Source organism: Orbicella franksi, chromosome 4 (assembly GCF_964199315.1).
Source record: "Orbicella franksi chromosome 4, jaOrbFran1.1, whole genome shotgun sequence".
In the NCBI taxonomy this organism is placed as follows: domain Eukaryota; kingdom Metazoa; phylum Cnidaria; class Anthozoa; order Scleractinia; family Merulinidae; genus Orbicella; species Orbicella franksi.
Window position 1 is genome coordinate 5,509,495 of NC_138148.1, and position 16,044 is coordinate 5,525,538.

The 16,044-nt window shown below is 39.7% G+C and overlaps 2 protein-coding genes across 2 annotated transcripts; both read left to right on the forward strand.

Moving 5' to 3' along the window:
• Positions 1 to 4,609: 4,609 nt before the first annotated feature.
• Positions 4,610 to 10,691, forward strand: LOC145484678 (uncharacterized). The gene is made up of 4 exons (XM_081463280.1): positions 4,610 to 4,634; positions 5,125 to 5,198; positions 6,660 to 6,762; positions 7,531 to 10,691. The coding sequence occupies exons 1-4, from the start codon at positions 4,610 to 4,612 to the stop codon at positions 9,126 to 9,128; spliced, it is 1,800 nt and encodes a 599-aa protein (XP_081319406.1). The 3' UTR covers positions 9,129 to 10,691.
• On the forward strand, positions 9,261 to 14,544 carry LOC145484679 (uncharacterized). The gene is made up of 2 exons (XM_081463281.1): positions 9,261 to 9,404; positions 13,086 to 14,544. Exons 1-2 carry the CDS (start codon positions 9,261 to 9,263, stop codon positions 14,457 to 14,459), a joined length of 1,518 nt encoding a protein of 505 aa, XP_081319407.1. The 3' UTR covers positions 14,460 to 14,544.
• The last annotated feature ends 1,500 nt before the right edge of the window (positions 14,545 to 16,044 follow it).

The following is a 16,044-nucleotide window of genomic DNA, read 5'->3' on the forward strand; positions in this document are numbered from 1 at the left end:
ACCAACTTGCGCAATTCTTGCGGCCCCCTGGTTATCGGTAAACCACTTGACTCTTGAATTAGGCAGAAAACAACTGAATGAACTAAGGACGAACTGTACAGCTAATAATTCACGGTAAGTGGAACTCTCCTGACGTTCAGCCTCAGTAAACATCCTATGAGCACAAATATCTTTCCCGTCAATATGGCCAGCGCAAGCAACATCACTTGCATCTTAATGATATCTTCGAAACATCCGACCGCATCATCATGTTCAAATAGTTGACTGTCGCTCGTCTGGTCTGCGGGATTGCTCTCCAGATGTACTGCCTGAGCAAAGTCTGGTTGTGTTTCTGTAATTCCCGAATCCAGGACCGTCGCTGAGCCTCCCGCAACTTGAACTCCAATGACCTCTCTTTCCGCATCTGAAGCAGATGTCTGCTGGAGAAGGCATTCTACGGCCTGAAAAACGAAAAAACAAAGAACGCACAGCAGAAAACCTTCACTAAAGAAAAAATAAAAACGTGGAAAAAATAAACAAAACAAACAAGAAAACTACAAGCACCGTCGAGTAGTGTCGCACTTGATGAATATATCAACATATTCACTCCTTATATATATTCCAACTGGAGTCTCGAGAGACTTCACGTGCTAACACAAGATGTGTTAGCATAAATCATATGCGTGCTCACGCTGAACTTCCGAAGGAAAACACACATCTTTTATTCATCGAGTTTGTATGTGCATGTTTGTTGTAGTATACAGACGTTGTGTCTGGTGCGTGCTTTTAATAAAGAAGCAAACATCTTTGACACAAGGCATTGTGGATTGTTCAGCTTCTGAAAACTTGAATTCACATTGGAGTAATTATTGAACTGTGTGACCACAACAAAAACGTATGACGTCAGAAACCGTGGGAAAGCCGTTAGTTGGTTTGTAGTCAATTTTTGCTTGCGTTGAAAGAAAATCTACTTGGAAGGTTGAAACGATAACAAAAAACAAGTAGAGAAGCGAGGGGAGGGAGAAAAAGCTCGTCATAAAAAGGTTATCGAGCAAACGAATATTGCACAGAAATTCTGCATGTACACCATTAACACGGCGGCCAAACTTAGCAGTTTGTACAAAAGTACAAACTTTGTACAGACATCGCAGACCGTTTTTGAATATTATTTCTTTTTGTCGAGTTTCTGTCTTAAAGCTTGTTGTTCATAAAAGTTGACTGATAGAGGGAGTTTAAGTGAGTCAAGCTGTAAATATTGGATGTACGTGCTACTTTGCAACCCCGCTGAGTCAGAGATCTGACGATTTTCCAAGCCTTGCTTTTAGGCATAATTTAAGTGAGAAATGGCGGTGAAGCCCGGCCAAAATTTCGAATTTCCGCAGCACATTCCTTTGATTTACACTCTAACATTTTGGTTGAATGACGTAATGGCAAACGTTTCTGTTGGCCAGTTATAGGGACAGATCTCAAGACCCATTGTGTTTTGTGCATAACTAGGCAAAACCAGAAAAGAAAACACACAGAAAAGAGAGATTTTTGCAGGTTTCGTAACCATTTACTTGCATTAACGTTGCCTAGACTGACCTCGAACCGAAGAGAGAGGTTTTACAAACAGAAATTAAACCGTTAGCAAATTTGTTTCGCTTCACTTTCCTTGTCACTCATTTGTGAGCTAAAAATGACTGAATTTGCGGTACAGAGAAAATCTCCTACAAAAATAATACCTCGATCTTTAACCAGAAGCATATCACCTTTGCTCATTTGCATTAGAATAAAATCTAGCATGTATGTGAGGCAATTTCGGGCTATTTTGTAGTTTTAGCCCGAAATTGCCTAGCATCCACGTTGGATTACGTTGTAATGCAAATGAGAAAAATTAACCGTGAAAAGGGCTATTCACGAATCCTGCTTTCATGCATTGCCATGAAAACATTGATTTTGTTTAATTTTAAAATTATCTTCAACGTTCAGAGTTTACCCTTTACTTAACATCGAATCATATATAAATGCTTCTGATATGTACCATTTCAATCTTTTACTACTAGATGACAAGGGATTTTAATTTCTTCCAGTTAACATTTGTTAGTAAATCTCCTTCGCTTTGTTTTTGCTAATCCCCTCGCGCAGCTCAATAAAACAAATTTATTTCCATTAATTTTAATTGGTTTTTCGCACGGTAGTTTCTAATCAGGGCCGCTTTCATCATTTTGCCAGACGCTGCGGCGTTTCAGATGAGTCAGAAAACGTCTGTTAGCCTGGTGAAAATGAATGCCTCTCTTTCTGTTAGTTCGGTCTGCATTGAAGACCCGTCGATAATTATTTTAGACAAAAGACTTAGGTGTGTCATTTGCTGAAAGTCCCATTTAAAACACTTCTTTCTTTTTGATAACTGATTAAACAAGATCGGCGAATAATTCCGTTGAAGATAACTTGTCTGCAAAAAGGTTACAAAACACATCGATAAAAAGCAGTCACGGAAAAAACCGCAAATGCTCCGGTACCGTTACCATGTGGTTCTTCTGCAAGTCGTGGTACCAAACTGCCAGTAGTTGAGGTATGTTCCCAAGTTGTATAATACGATGTAGGAAATTTACTCATATGTTGAAAACTCCGACTTGCTTCACTGGCAGGCATTTACCTGCGTTTGTAGTATACTGGAAACGCACAAATACTGACTAGTAATTCCTATTCCAGAATGTTAGCCATACAAAGATTAATATAATTTCTTTACACTTTGTTATTGTTGCGTTGTTCGATGAAAATCCATCTTGTTTCTTTCTGCCTCACAAAGTTATTTTTATGAACTTCTTCAATACAGCGTTTTCACTCCCGTGGCAAGCACTCAAGCAAATTTATGGGATCAAAAGGAAGTGTTAAGATAACAAAAAGGTTCAACTCCCACAGGACCAACACGGCTGCCGTGACGTCATCTGCCCTATAAAATAAATAACATTTATTTACGCAAGGGATCGCTCTAAAGTTAGTTTGTTAAATTGGTGCTACTTCTTACATCGTATTAGAAAGGACATTTTTCATTAGCGAAGGCCGGAATTACTCACCGCAGGAACCTTTTAAATTTAGTTAGCGTCCATGCTATAGTCGGCTTGGTTGATAAGCGTTTGATCGATCGAGTTTGAGTGTTTTTCAACCTTGCGAAACTGCGTATGGCGAAGTGCAACAGACCAACTTCGATATAACAAAATTCAGCCTAAAACAATAGACGTCAGTGCGAGTCTCTGGGGAATAACTACAGAGTTTGTGGCGTTCATTCCCCAGAGCCTCGTGCCGAGGTCTATTCTGTTAGGCTGAATTTTAACATATCGATATTGGGCTATTTCTTACTCTAAACCAATGGACCATTTAAGTCTTCGTGCGAAGCCATTCATATGAAAATGAGTTCCGCCTACAGGTTCATTTTCATGTAATTCAAACTCATTTTCATGTGAAAGGTTTTACACCAAGACTCGTTTTGAAGCAGAGGCACGCGGTAACTTTGAAATGGCCTAACCAACATCTACATCACTCTTAATACCCTTGGAACTTTCGTACCTAGACTCTTCTCGGCGCGCGGTGGGATCCTGGGAACACGGTTAGCCAGATCTCCTTTCTGTCGTGGCGACCTTCACTTTAAGACCTGGTAACAAAGCTATTGGAATCGGCCCAGTCTGAATATTTACATTTCATAATTATGTCTGATTTTGTGAGGCCTCGATGGCAGTAATTTAACCAACGACTGTAGCAGATTTTAGCGAAACTGTCGGTACCGTAGTTGAAGTTGACCCATTCGATGTTTATTGATGTAGACAGATTTCTGGCTGTTGTCTGACGTCACCAAAAGCAAAAACATAATCGAGACGATCTGTCTTACTGCGTACTTCATGAGAGTCGTTACAGTCAGAGTGTGAAATAATAAAAGATAACGGTGAACTACATCGTGTTTTGTGTCAAAAAAGGAAAAGCTGTTCTAAATATTATTTCTAAAACGAAATTTTCTGCACTTGCCCTGGTTCACAGTGTAATCAGTCCCGTCGACCAACTGTATGGTATCTAGTGTAACTGTTTGGGTTTTTCGTGTCCTATCGAGAAACCCCGTTATCGGTTGGCGGTTTGAGTTTATTTACTTTTCCCAACCGCCATCAAACTTTACCACTGACAGCTGATGTGGTTAAAGTTTGCCGAGACAAACACTTCTACAGCCATTTCCATCTGAAAGAGTCCATTAATATCCTCCAATCATCTTTCAATCGTGGCTATCCAAACGGAAATGGTTAATCCCGCCTAACGGTTATGAACAATTTCCACCAAAAACTGTCGGAATGGCTTTTATTAAGACACGAACTAAATTGACAAATATTTTTAAGGTTGAAATGGTTACTTCCACGCAGTTGAAAAAAAAAAAAAACATTAAACCTAAAACTCTAGGATATTTCAATACTAAAATTTTCCTTATAAATTCGTCACATTTATTAAAGATCATTTAACTTCCTGGATATGGTTATGCAGACCACAAAACTGGTAACTGCATTTTCGTTTGGAGTTCGACTGCTTTATTGACTTTCTTTAATTAAAATGAGGTAGCTTCCTTCGTTGTGAAAACTTTTTATAAAATTTTCTCCTCATTATTTTATGAATGGTTTCTAAAGAACTGAAAAGAGGTAAAGAACTAAAGCTACTATATGTACATTGAAAATCAAAATTCTAATTTTAAAACTGGAATTTTCCAAGTCATTGTCGCCGCGAATGGTAGGTTTCTTTGTCAATAATATGGCAGATTTCTATTTAAGGTTGATGTCTTTCAATATTGCTTTTGTTCTCTACTTCAAAGCGATCCGCTTATGAAGATCAATTTACAATTCAAAGAGGATTTAAACTAGGGGGCGTATATTGTTCAAATCGTTTCTAAACTGGAAAGTCATTTCTGGAGTCAAGTTGCAGTATTTCAAACAGTGTATTTGCTCTGCAAAAGGCTTGTTCTTAATCTCAAACGGAGAAGAAATGTTATGATATATATAAACACTTGGTTGCTTGCTTAGCGTAAGTTCATCTTAGTTCGCTTATTAGCACATCCTGGCTGTTTTGAACTAAATTTCGTTTGTTCTTTTAACTACATCACTTTTGTTAATATCTTTTTCGTATTACGTTTAGATCCTCGAGAAAACAGACGCGTTCAACAGAAAATGGCGTCAGACAAGAGAAAATTAGCCCTAGTTTCATTACTGGTGAGTTTTCTACTCTATCTGTGTACATTAAACTACTAAAAAGTGTTTTTACCGATTTTCAGCTGTTATGTTCCCTCATGTTTACCTCGCCTAAAATTTACATCTTTCCTCTCTTCCTGTACTTAACACAGTTAGGTTTCTCCCTCATGTATATTTAATCATTTTATAGAGATCAATTTTAAACACATCCTTTTTATATTTGAAAATATGCGTTGGATTGGCACCGCAAGTCCGTACGTACGATTCGGATCCTGGAGGGAAAAGACAATGTACTTCGACAGAAAAACCTCCATGCTACCCGCTTCTCCCGTCACTTCGAAAGCAGATGCTTCCGATAGAAATGCAATATGTCTTATTTAAAAAGTCAGACGCGTACTAACGGAAAATCAGTCTAGACTTTACCCTTGCTTAATTCAGACTCTTAGATGCAATAGGATTCCGTTGAACAGACCGTGAATTATTATTTTTTATAATATAGATAGGACACTGCGCGCGCTCTGATTGGTCAAAAACCCATGTTTTATCAGAGTGTAATACACGGCTCAGGCTTCTTTATTTGTTGAATAATCGCTAACATTACAAGATCATTTGCCTTATTTCAGACTTAAGATGATGTGTATTAATACACCAGACTACGAGTCGATTTTAAGACGACAGAGCTAGTTGTGCTAAAAATCGTCTTGTGTAACTTTGTTTCTGAACGGAAATTTTTGACGGAGTCTTTTGTTTCGATAACGATAAAATAAGCTTTGCGAACAATGAAATTCTGTTCCATATGTTAATGTACTGCACTCTGATCTCTTCCTGTTTTTCACAACTTTATTGACTTTATGTGAAAGGTGAATTGATCAACATGACACGAGCGTGGGACCGACAAAGAATCGAACCCATGACCTCCCGAAAACCCGGCGGGCGCTCTATCCACTGAGCTACGAGAAGTCGTGGAGAGAAAGATCATTTAACTGAGTTCATATGCATTGACTTTACTTCATTTATTGACTTCACTTCTTGATGACTTTAACAACGACTACGAAACTCGAATCGTTTTAATATAATTCAAAGACCGGCAACAACATAGCTGGTCTATGGAGTTACTTCGTGTAATATCGTTGGAAATGAAAACTTGTCTTAAGAATAAATATCAGATTAACAGTCTTGATCATGGTTGTTTTGACCGGAACCCTGTAATGCCGAAGGGCGCAATGTTCCAATATCGATTGACGGTTTGCTAGACGGAGCATGACAGTTTGTTCGAACAAATTTGAATTGAAAGTTTTAATGTTGCAGCCTTCCTGACAAGAGGACTAATTCCTCAGAGGTTTCTTTTGATCTAAAACAAGAGACCATGATCTGTCTAAAATGATTTGGTACTTTTCAGAAGAAAAAAACAGTTTTCAAACATATCTTGACTTTGCTTGTTTAGATTTTTTCTACACTGCTTTTGTTTGTCGCTTGCTTTAGATTTTATTTGTTTGCTGGAACGTCGAACCCAGACCAACTGGAGTCACACATTTTCCATCTGCGATTCGCTTTAAGGAGGGGTTTCAAACTTCACTGGTTAGAGGTTTGTGTCACATTAACTACTATATTTCATACCCAACCGTTATATGTTCGAATAAACCGAGGTGTATGGTGTCTTGGCTGCCGCATTAGTTCCGCATAGGGGAGAGAAGATTATAGTTGTTGCCTTTTTTTTTTTGTAGCAACTAGAAATATTCTTAGTTACCTCCAGTTCCCAGGATCGGACAAATGTGTATGCCCAGAAAGCCGCAGGGAGCTGAAAGAGGGCTGAGGGCAAATCTTCTAATACACATCCAGTTAATGAGACTACAGTTAGCTAATTTATATCTTTGCAAGACTAATCAATCAATCAACCAACCAACCAACCAACCAACCAATCAATCAATCAATCAATCAATCAATCAATCAATCAATCAATCAATCAGTCAGTCAGTCAGTCAGTCAATCAATCAATTAACCAATCGATAAGTCAGTCTGTCAGTCTGTTAGTCAGTCAGTTAGTTAGTCAGTCAGTCAAACAACCCTTTATTCAGGTTCAACGTGGCGAGCACGCTTAGAATTCAAGATTTAACTTTAGAATGTCGTTAGATGGCTTATAATAAACAAAGGCAAGTATCATCAGAGAATGTAGGTTCATGGAAATTAAAAAAAAGAAAAAAAGAAAAAAAGGAAAAAAAAAAAAAAACAACAACGAAAAAAGCTTGTGAAGATTGCGTAAGATTACACCTGACGCGCTCGTGGGACATAACAGTTCAGCTTCGCGTCACAACAACAAATTGTGATGAGAAATAGACTTTCATTTCTGTTCCAGATACCCATTCCTCGAGAGAGCGAGCTCAGAGGAAGCCGAGGGCCGAACCTGAATCGGAACATGAAAGTGAATCGAAAGCCGAGGGAGAACCAAAGAGTACACATTACCCCGCCACAGAACCCTACTCAGTACCCGAGCACAAATGGAACGGCATACGAGAAACCGAGCCCACCCCTGAAAACTGGCCCGAGCCTGGGCCTCGTTGGGAAGAGGCATATGGCATTTGGAAATGGGCCTGGGAACTACACGTGTATCTTTTTGCCTCCGTTTGTCTCTGCATAGGCTTCTACGCTGGGTATTTCGTCATTGCCAACATTTATGACGGGCTAAAAGGAAAGTACTTGAGTGTAAACCTAAATATCTTAGTGGCCCTTTTCGGATTCACAAGGGCCTTTGTCTTGTACCTGGACCCATACCACCAAGGGGGCATAATTCACAATACTGCCGCGATGCGCGTCATTTGGTCCCTTGCTGGTCCATGCTTGACAGCATCTGACTGCTTGATGATATTAGCTCTGATTGAAACCGCGAAAATCTCCATTGCGCCACCTAAGCTCCAGAAATTAAGCGTTAATTTAATCGTTATATGCTTGCATTTCACGCTTGTTATAACTACGGATTGCGTCGTCTCTGAGTACGTTGAAGCCAAAGCGATGTTGCTATTCTGTCAGGTGTTCTTTGCCACGTGGGGTACTGTTCTTGGAACTTTAAACTTCATTCTGGGGTACAAATTGGATAAACAGCTTTTCAGCTATAAAAAGCCGAAAGAGAAAGCAGACAAAATTTACATCTATCTCATTTACGCTTCGGGCGTGGCAAACTACTTCCTGTGTGGAATTATCGTTTACTCGGCGTTTGGCGTGTTTGGTGTTTATTCAGACGTGCAATACGTTGATGCCTGGTCGTGGTGGGTCTTACAGACTCTATCACGTTTCAGTGAGATCTTAGCATGCGTTTTAATATTCACAGTAAGTGCCAAACGAACCCGGGTTAAGAACGCCGTTGCCCAGGTGACGGGGGAGAAATGTTTGGAGTCAATTTCCACAGAGGAAAACAGTTCGTCCAAATTCGCGACGGGAAGACTTGCCAAGTGCTTCAAGCGTAGAAAGAGAGTCTCCAGAGATGAGAACGGCAGTGTGATAAGCTTGTTCACTGCCCTCCGTGAAATGGCTTTAGTGCAAGCCACTGGAGAAGATTTGCATGGAACGAACCCAGTTCCCCGGATAACTTCCAATGGGGAATGCTGGGTAGAGACCAAGACAATGTGCTCCATTATACACCTGCCGGGAGCGACAGAGCTACATTGCCATGGCAACGAATTAGACGATTCACTTGATAGCGAAGACGCAGAACAAAGCGAATACGTAGAGCTTGAATTTAGAAGACTGAAACATACATCTAGAAGATCAAGCATGTTTACAGCCCTTCACGAGGCCAAGAAAACAAAAATAGAGTTTTCTCCCGGTGGGAAAAGTTCAGAGTTCAATGCTGGTAAATTTGAAGAAGAACCAGAGATGAAAAGCCAGAACTCTGACAAGAATTTGGGCAAATGGTCCACAAATACGCTACCCAGTGAAACAGACTTTGACATAATTTAGCGGACAATCAACGGGTTTTCGGTGTTGAGCAAGTTTTCAAAATGAGCTGTCCCTGACGAAACTCCCTTAAAGGAATGTGTAACTTCTCTCTCTCATGTTTTAAAATGACCACAGCGCCAGCAACAGTACAGTATGGCTGCATTTGACTTCTTTATAAGTTTGATCATAGTTAATAGAGGGAATGGCCCGATGAAAATCAAAGAAGCAAACAGTCCTAAGATTTACGTTGGAAGGTCCCTGAGCCTGCACATCTTTTGTTTCGTGGTCATTGACTATGTATGAATTGGGTAATTGCAATGCTTCTATTGGCTAGTTGTATGAGCGTACATAACTACCTTTTATATTTTGCCAGGTTTTGTGCAGTGTCAAACCCGAAAATAGCCAACAAAAACATACAACAGAGAACTTTGCCAGGTTTCTTGACCATCTCCCTGTATTAAGTATAGTTTAATCAAAATGGCGCAGATTTTATAGACACGCTAACGAATAGAACATGGTTTTCCATTTTAAGTGATGTGAATACGAATAACAGTCGACGCACTGAGCCGGTGTCGTAGGCCCAAAGCCAAAGTAATCACTGTAGCCAATCAAAAAGGACGTAGGCAGGCAATTGTTATTCAATGAGCCAATTATAACACATGTGGCCAACACAAAGCGCGGGAAAACGTGTGCGAGTGAGTCACAATTGGTTTCGGTTTTACTTCTGATTGGATGACAAAGTGGGGCGATTTTTTCTAGCCAATCGCGTACTTTAGTAAGACAAAAACAAAGAAAATGCGAATAGCTTTTACAGATATTCATTCAGGGACTCTGATCACTTGTTTCGCTTTTCTTCGCATCTTGTCAAGGCACAAGACGGCATAGTCTAGAGGTTAGGGTCCTGGACTTTTAAGATGTTATCAGAAGTAGTGTGGGTTCAAATTGTCGAAAATTGCCAATTCCCTCTTCGAGACGTGCCTGCAGGGAATCATAGTAGTTGTCTTCATCAATGTAAAATACAGGGCAGGGTTGTTCAAAGCCCGATTAAGCTAGCTCAGGATTAGCGAGAATTAGTTTGATTTGAGTTTTGTAACTTTGCGGCGAGGTTTTTTGTTTATACTGCTCGTTCTTCAGTTTTGAACTTAAATAATCTTAAAGTGTAAACAAAAAATAAGCAGTGAAAAACATTATTATATAAGAAAAATAAATACTTCGGTTAACGTTTTAATGCTGGGGCAGCGTTAACCGGCTCTCAAACAACCCGGCCCAGTCCAGGAGAACGAATACAAGGCGCACCTCAAAGAGGGATTTGGCCATTACCCTCCTGGCATTAAGAGGTTGTGTGTTCGGTGCTCTCGATTTCAACTACTCCACCCTTTGCATTGTAAATAGCTAACCGGTCACTCACTGCCTCTTGCCACTGGGTCGATATTCTTAAATATACTATTATTTTTTGGTTATTTTTTGTATTCTATATGCACGGCCCCAAAGCCTTTAGCCAAACAGTGTATAAATAAAGTTGGTTTACCTTTTTGTAAAAGATTCACTGTAGCACAGTTATTGTCATTTGTAAGATAGTCATGATCATTTATTGCTGGCTTCCTTCTTGTTAGCATCACTGAGAGGAAACTAAGCCGAGGATGTGCACAAACCGTTGCTGGATTTGTTCATGTGACGTAGTCGTTTTTCAAAATCAAAAATTACCTATCCTTCTCAGGTTTTAGTTCCATAAGACCCCGAAAGAACTTGACGTTTTACAACGTTTTAGCTCGACCGACAGGGTCGTTCGTTTTGTTATAGAGCACGTTTGAATTTCCAAGCTTTTGCGCGCGTTGTGTGACATTAAAATGGCGGCCCGAGAAGGCTCTCGAGTAGGTCAAAAGATGAGTTGTCGCAGAAGTTTTTGCTAACTGAAAATTTCTTACCCTAGAAGAAGTATAAATTTCAATGAGTAATAAATAACTTTTCGTTTCAGTAGCAAAACTCAATGACAGATGTTTTTGTTACTTTACGGCCGCCATGTTGATGCCCATCTGGATGGACATTAACATGGCGTCTCCATACAAAGCGCTATAAATCTGGGTGAAACACTTCTCCCAATAACGTATGAATGAAAATCCGCACAGACTTAAATCTTGGAGAGACTGTTTTTATATCAATCATTTATCTTATCCCAGATTCTTGTCTTTATTTATTGCGTTTGAATGGTTATGATTTTTATTTTGCTGACATCCGGCAGTAAAATCCAGCAATTGGTTCCAGTTGTTTGGCACTAGCATCCTACGTGATGAAATGGTAGATGTAAATATAGATGTATTTACCTTTTTTAACAATTTCCGTACGAATTAATCACCAAAAGACATTCGAATAAGATAGGATGCTAAAAGAATGGCTATAGAACTCAAGCAGCTTTTATACCTTACCCACGGTCGGGTATATTTGTACTTTAATTCCTATAAAAGTCACAATATTCCATTTTTAATTTTGTGGTAACGTACGGGACGACGATTAAGGTCATTCCAGGCATTTTTGACAGGGAAATGGGCGACAAAATTTGCCGAGAATCTTACCCGAGTCCGCAATTATCTTCGTCAGCAGTTGCTAAGGAATATACCCAGCGAATCTTCAGTAATCGAGTGAGCTCGTGCAAATTTTTCTGATTAAATCATATCAACAATGTTTCGACTGCTTCTTCGCAAAGGAAAAGTTTACTTGCGGATATACAACGTTCGCCAAAGCATTGTATTGTTTTGAAAAAGATTTTTTAAAATCTTTTAAAAGGGATATGCGACGATCCTGAACGAACGAAATTAGAATTCAATTACTTTTTATGACGTCAAAATCTTGACGTTAACTAAATTTGTTCGCTTTAGTTGTTATCTCTTACTGCTGGTTTCTTTCTGTTGAATGCAAATATGTTTAAGTGTTGGTGTGTTCAAGCAACGACGTGAATTATCAGGAATGAAAATAAGCCAAAAATGGGTTGGTTTGATGGTGAGAATTATTCATTTTTTTTAAGAGAGGATTTACATTTAAGCAATAGAGCTCTTCTGAGTTTACATAGCCTCATCTAAACACGAGGGGGATTCGAAGAATTCGAGACCCAAATGTGGATGCAAACCCGAGGCGCAGTTGAGGGTTTGCATAACCTTCGAGAATTCTCCCAACCTCCCCAAGTGTTTAGAGGAGGCTATGTAAACACGGAAAAAGTGCTCTATTGCTTTTACAAAATATTTCTCAAGAATACGCGCAAATGTAAAATGTCACAACCGTGTTTACATACTCCCATCTAAACACACCTTTCGACCAATAAAAGCGCGTGTAGTATCTCAATTATTTTATAATTATAAATAGTGGCTAGATGCTTGGTAGTTTACTGTGCCAACTTCAAGCTAATTTAATGGAGCGTTTAAATAAAGTAACCAACAAAATAAGAAGATTGAGACTTTATTCATTGTAAGAGTAGAAGCTCACGCAAAATATAATTAAAAACTTTTGGCCTTGCCTTATGAATTTTAACAATGCTGCCGGATGGTTTAAATTTTCAACTGCAAAAATCTGTGCTTTTGCAAATGATACTTTTTCCGCCCGTTTTCTAAAATTAATGTAATAACACGTTTAAACCTTGCCCTCACCTATTCAAATATTTGTAAAAATTTCACGTATTGAGAAAAGCTCTATATTACATGTTCATGGCCTTATGTGCCTAAGGACACGAATAGGATTGAGCTGACTGCATGTTTTGTCGCCGGTAGTGTAGCTACTCTCTTAAGCTTGTAATTCTATTTGTCGTCATAGTCTACAGCTGTTATTGTTTTGGGGCTACGGGACATTGTTTCTGTTGTTTGTTCTATTGTCCTCTCGAAGGGTTTAGAGCCATTTATGTGAGACCTTACGAAAGCTGCAACATGACCCTTTACCACTGGCTTAGCATACTGTAAGGAATATTAAAGATAAAAATCATTACTTGAATTTCAGGCTCTCTTGCTGTTGGTTGCTATCAGTCAAGGAAAGGTCTCCAAAACACTCTCTGGAAGACGAGACGCTGAAGGCAATGGTAATATAAACCCAGCAGCTGATCAAGGAAAGAAAAACATTACTACAGAAGAAAACCATTTGTTCAAGGACGCTGGCAAGCATGCAAAATTGAATGATTCAGGAAAGGCAGCCCGGCTTCTTGAAAGGCTTACTTTCCCACCATCACCATTTCTTTTATCTGGGGACAAGGCTGAAAATCCTGCAGTCGAACCGGAAGCTACAGCAGAGGCATGGCCCGAGCCCGGTCCAGAATGGTCGAAGGCGTTTGGGGTATGGGGAGCAGCTTGGGAGTTTCATGTTTATTTATTCGCGCTGATTTTCTTGGGTTTTGCTGTTTACGCCACTTACTTTATTGGACACGAGCTCTATGTAGGGCTGAACCAAAAGTACCTGGGATTTTGTCTGAACGTTGTTATGTTGATTCTGGGCTTCACTCGGGCGTTTGTGTTGTTTACAGATCCATATCACCAAGGAGACATCATACACAACGTATTAGTTATGCGCGTCCTATGGTCCTTAGCGAGCCCCTGTCTCACGTCGGCAGACTGTCTCGTGATTCTCGCCCTAGTCGAAACTGCCAAAATATCTCTCGCTCCTCCCAAGATGCAAAAGCTTAGCTTCGTCCTTACTATTATAATCGTGCACTTTATTTTAGTCCTGGTGACTGATTTTGTCGTGTCGGAGTTTGTTAGAGCAAAGGCCATGCTAGTGCTTTGCCAATGGTTCTTTATAATTTGGGGTGCAATTCTTGGTGTGGGGTATTTTGTTCTCGGGTACAAACTTGATCAAAAACTCTTTGGTCACAAGGAGATCAAAAGCAAACACGAAGTCCTTTACATCCGTCTCATCTTCGCGTCGGGCTTGAACAATTTCGTCCTCTGTGCGATGTTTATCTACGCCAGTGTAAGTGTGTTTGGAGTTTATTCTGACGCGAAATTTGTCGACGCCTGGTCTTGGTGGACAGTGCAAACTTGCTTTCTCGTCAGTGAAGTTTCGTCTGGAATTCTGGTCTTCACAGTTAGCGCCAAACGAAAAAGTTTAAAGAGAAAAACTGATTGTGAAGCGAAAGGCGAGTGCGAATTGGACGACTTGAACATTTCCAGTAATGCAAACAAGGTTGGAACAGCGACAGGAAGGAAACAAGAAAGGAAAGTAAGCATGTTTAGTCGGTTGTATTCAAAGAAAGCTTCCGCGAAAAGTCAAGGCAAAAATGAAGTGCCTGTACCAACAAATGTGGGTGACAGTGATCATAACATGTTAACAGATCTACATGAGGCGAAGCTTGAAGTTTACCAAGCACAGGAAGACGTGTGATATAAGCACATCAGGACGCTTTTTTTGAAGTTAACAAACATTTGTGTCTTCGATTCCTTTTCTTACACACGCAAAGCTCAGGTGAAATCTTGTGTTCAGCATGTATATCGGTCTCCTCCTTAGTTTATCGCGCTGTTTCAAGACTTTCCTTGGAAAAAAATTTTCAAGTTAACAAACGCTTGTGTAATTTAATGTACCTATAGAGAGAAATTGGGATTAAGGGAATTTCGATTCCTTATCTGAAGCACGCAAAGTTCACGTCAAATCATTATGTATTTGTTCCCTTGCTCCTTCGTAGTCCAGCATGTTTTTTCAAGTTTCTTGAAAGAAGCTTTTCATTTGCTATGTGCCAGGCTAACATAATGTTGATTAAGCCGTAGGTATTTATCAATAGATTTCTCATTACTCCAAGGTGTTGTTTCAAGACTTTTCTTACGACGTTTAAATAAACATGCCAAACACTGCAAAAGGAAAAAAAAATAAATAAAGAAAAATCGTTTCCCGTAGCAATGGTTAGTTAGCCTCCTAAGGCAAACGTATCACTAAAGTTAACCATAAACATTTTTGATACATACCATTAAATTTCCATAATTATAATCTACCCTAGGTTTTTCCTTGTCAAAAGGCTCTTTTCGGTGGAGCTCATTTTCGGCTGGGTCCATTTCCACAGGGGCTTCATATCTGCAGGAATTCTCGCGTTTCAAAAGTAGTCGGGCTAATATTGCGATAGGCGCGTTTCGGAATGAGGTCAGTACTTCACGTGACCAGAAAACTGCTGTAGATGTTTTTACAACAGAGTTCGTTATCCCGCCTCGTCCCCAGTCGCCCGCGTGATAGTAAAAAATATAATGATTAAGATGGATTCCGCTCAAAGTTCGAGCAATGGGTACAAAAATTATTTACTAAAAATCTACCCACAGTACGGTAACTTTGGGAATACTATTTAAAACAACTTACTTTTGTTCATTGCCCTAGGTGACCCCGCGATAAAATTCTCAAGCATTATTCTCGATAAAGTCAATATCAAACCTTGTAAGAATGCTTAAAGCGTGTGTTATTGTGTTTTAACAAACGCGAAACGTCTGTTTTATTGAAATCATCGATAACTTCAAGTCTAATTTTCACTCACGGGGTCAGCTTGAGGGCTTAAGTCTCGATAAGTTCTTTTTAACTGTATTCAAAATATTACCATGCCATGAGGTTTTTTTGGTAACTTAATTTTTTGCCATTATTGCTCGAATGTTCTACGGAAATCATCTTAACTAGTGAGGAGGGGCGCAGGGAATCATGGGGAGGAGCTCCCTGCGCTCGCCTCCTCACTCGCTACCAGCTCCCGCTCGCGCCCTATTGCTAACTCCCAGTCTCTCAATCGCCCTTTTCGCAAAGAAAAAGAAGAAAAAGCCTGTGGAGGAGGTAAGAATTTATCTTCTATGATGGTAGCAAAGGTGGGGTACCAATCACTCATCGCGCTGAATTTTTGTATTAAATCACGCATCACGAAGAATTTTTTTCACCGATCACGCGTCACGTAAAAAGAAGTATCGCCAATTTTACTTTCTCGACTTTAAAAGCGTCGTCATGGGGA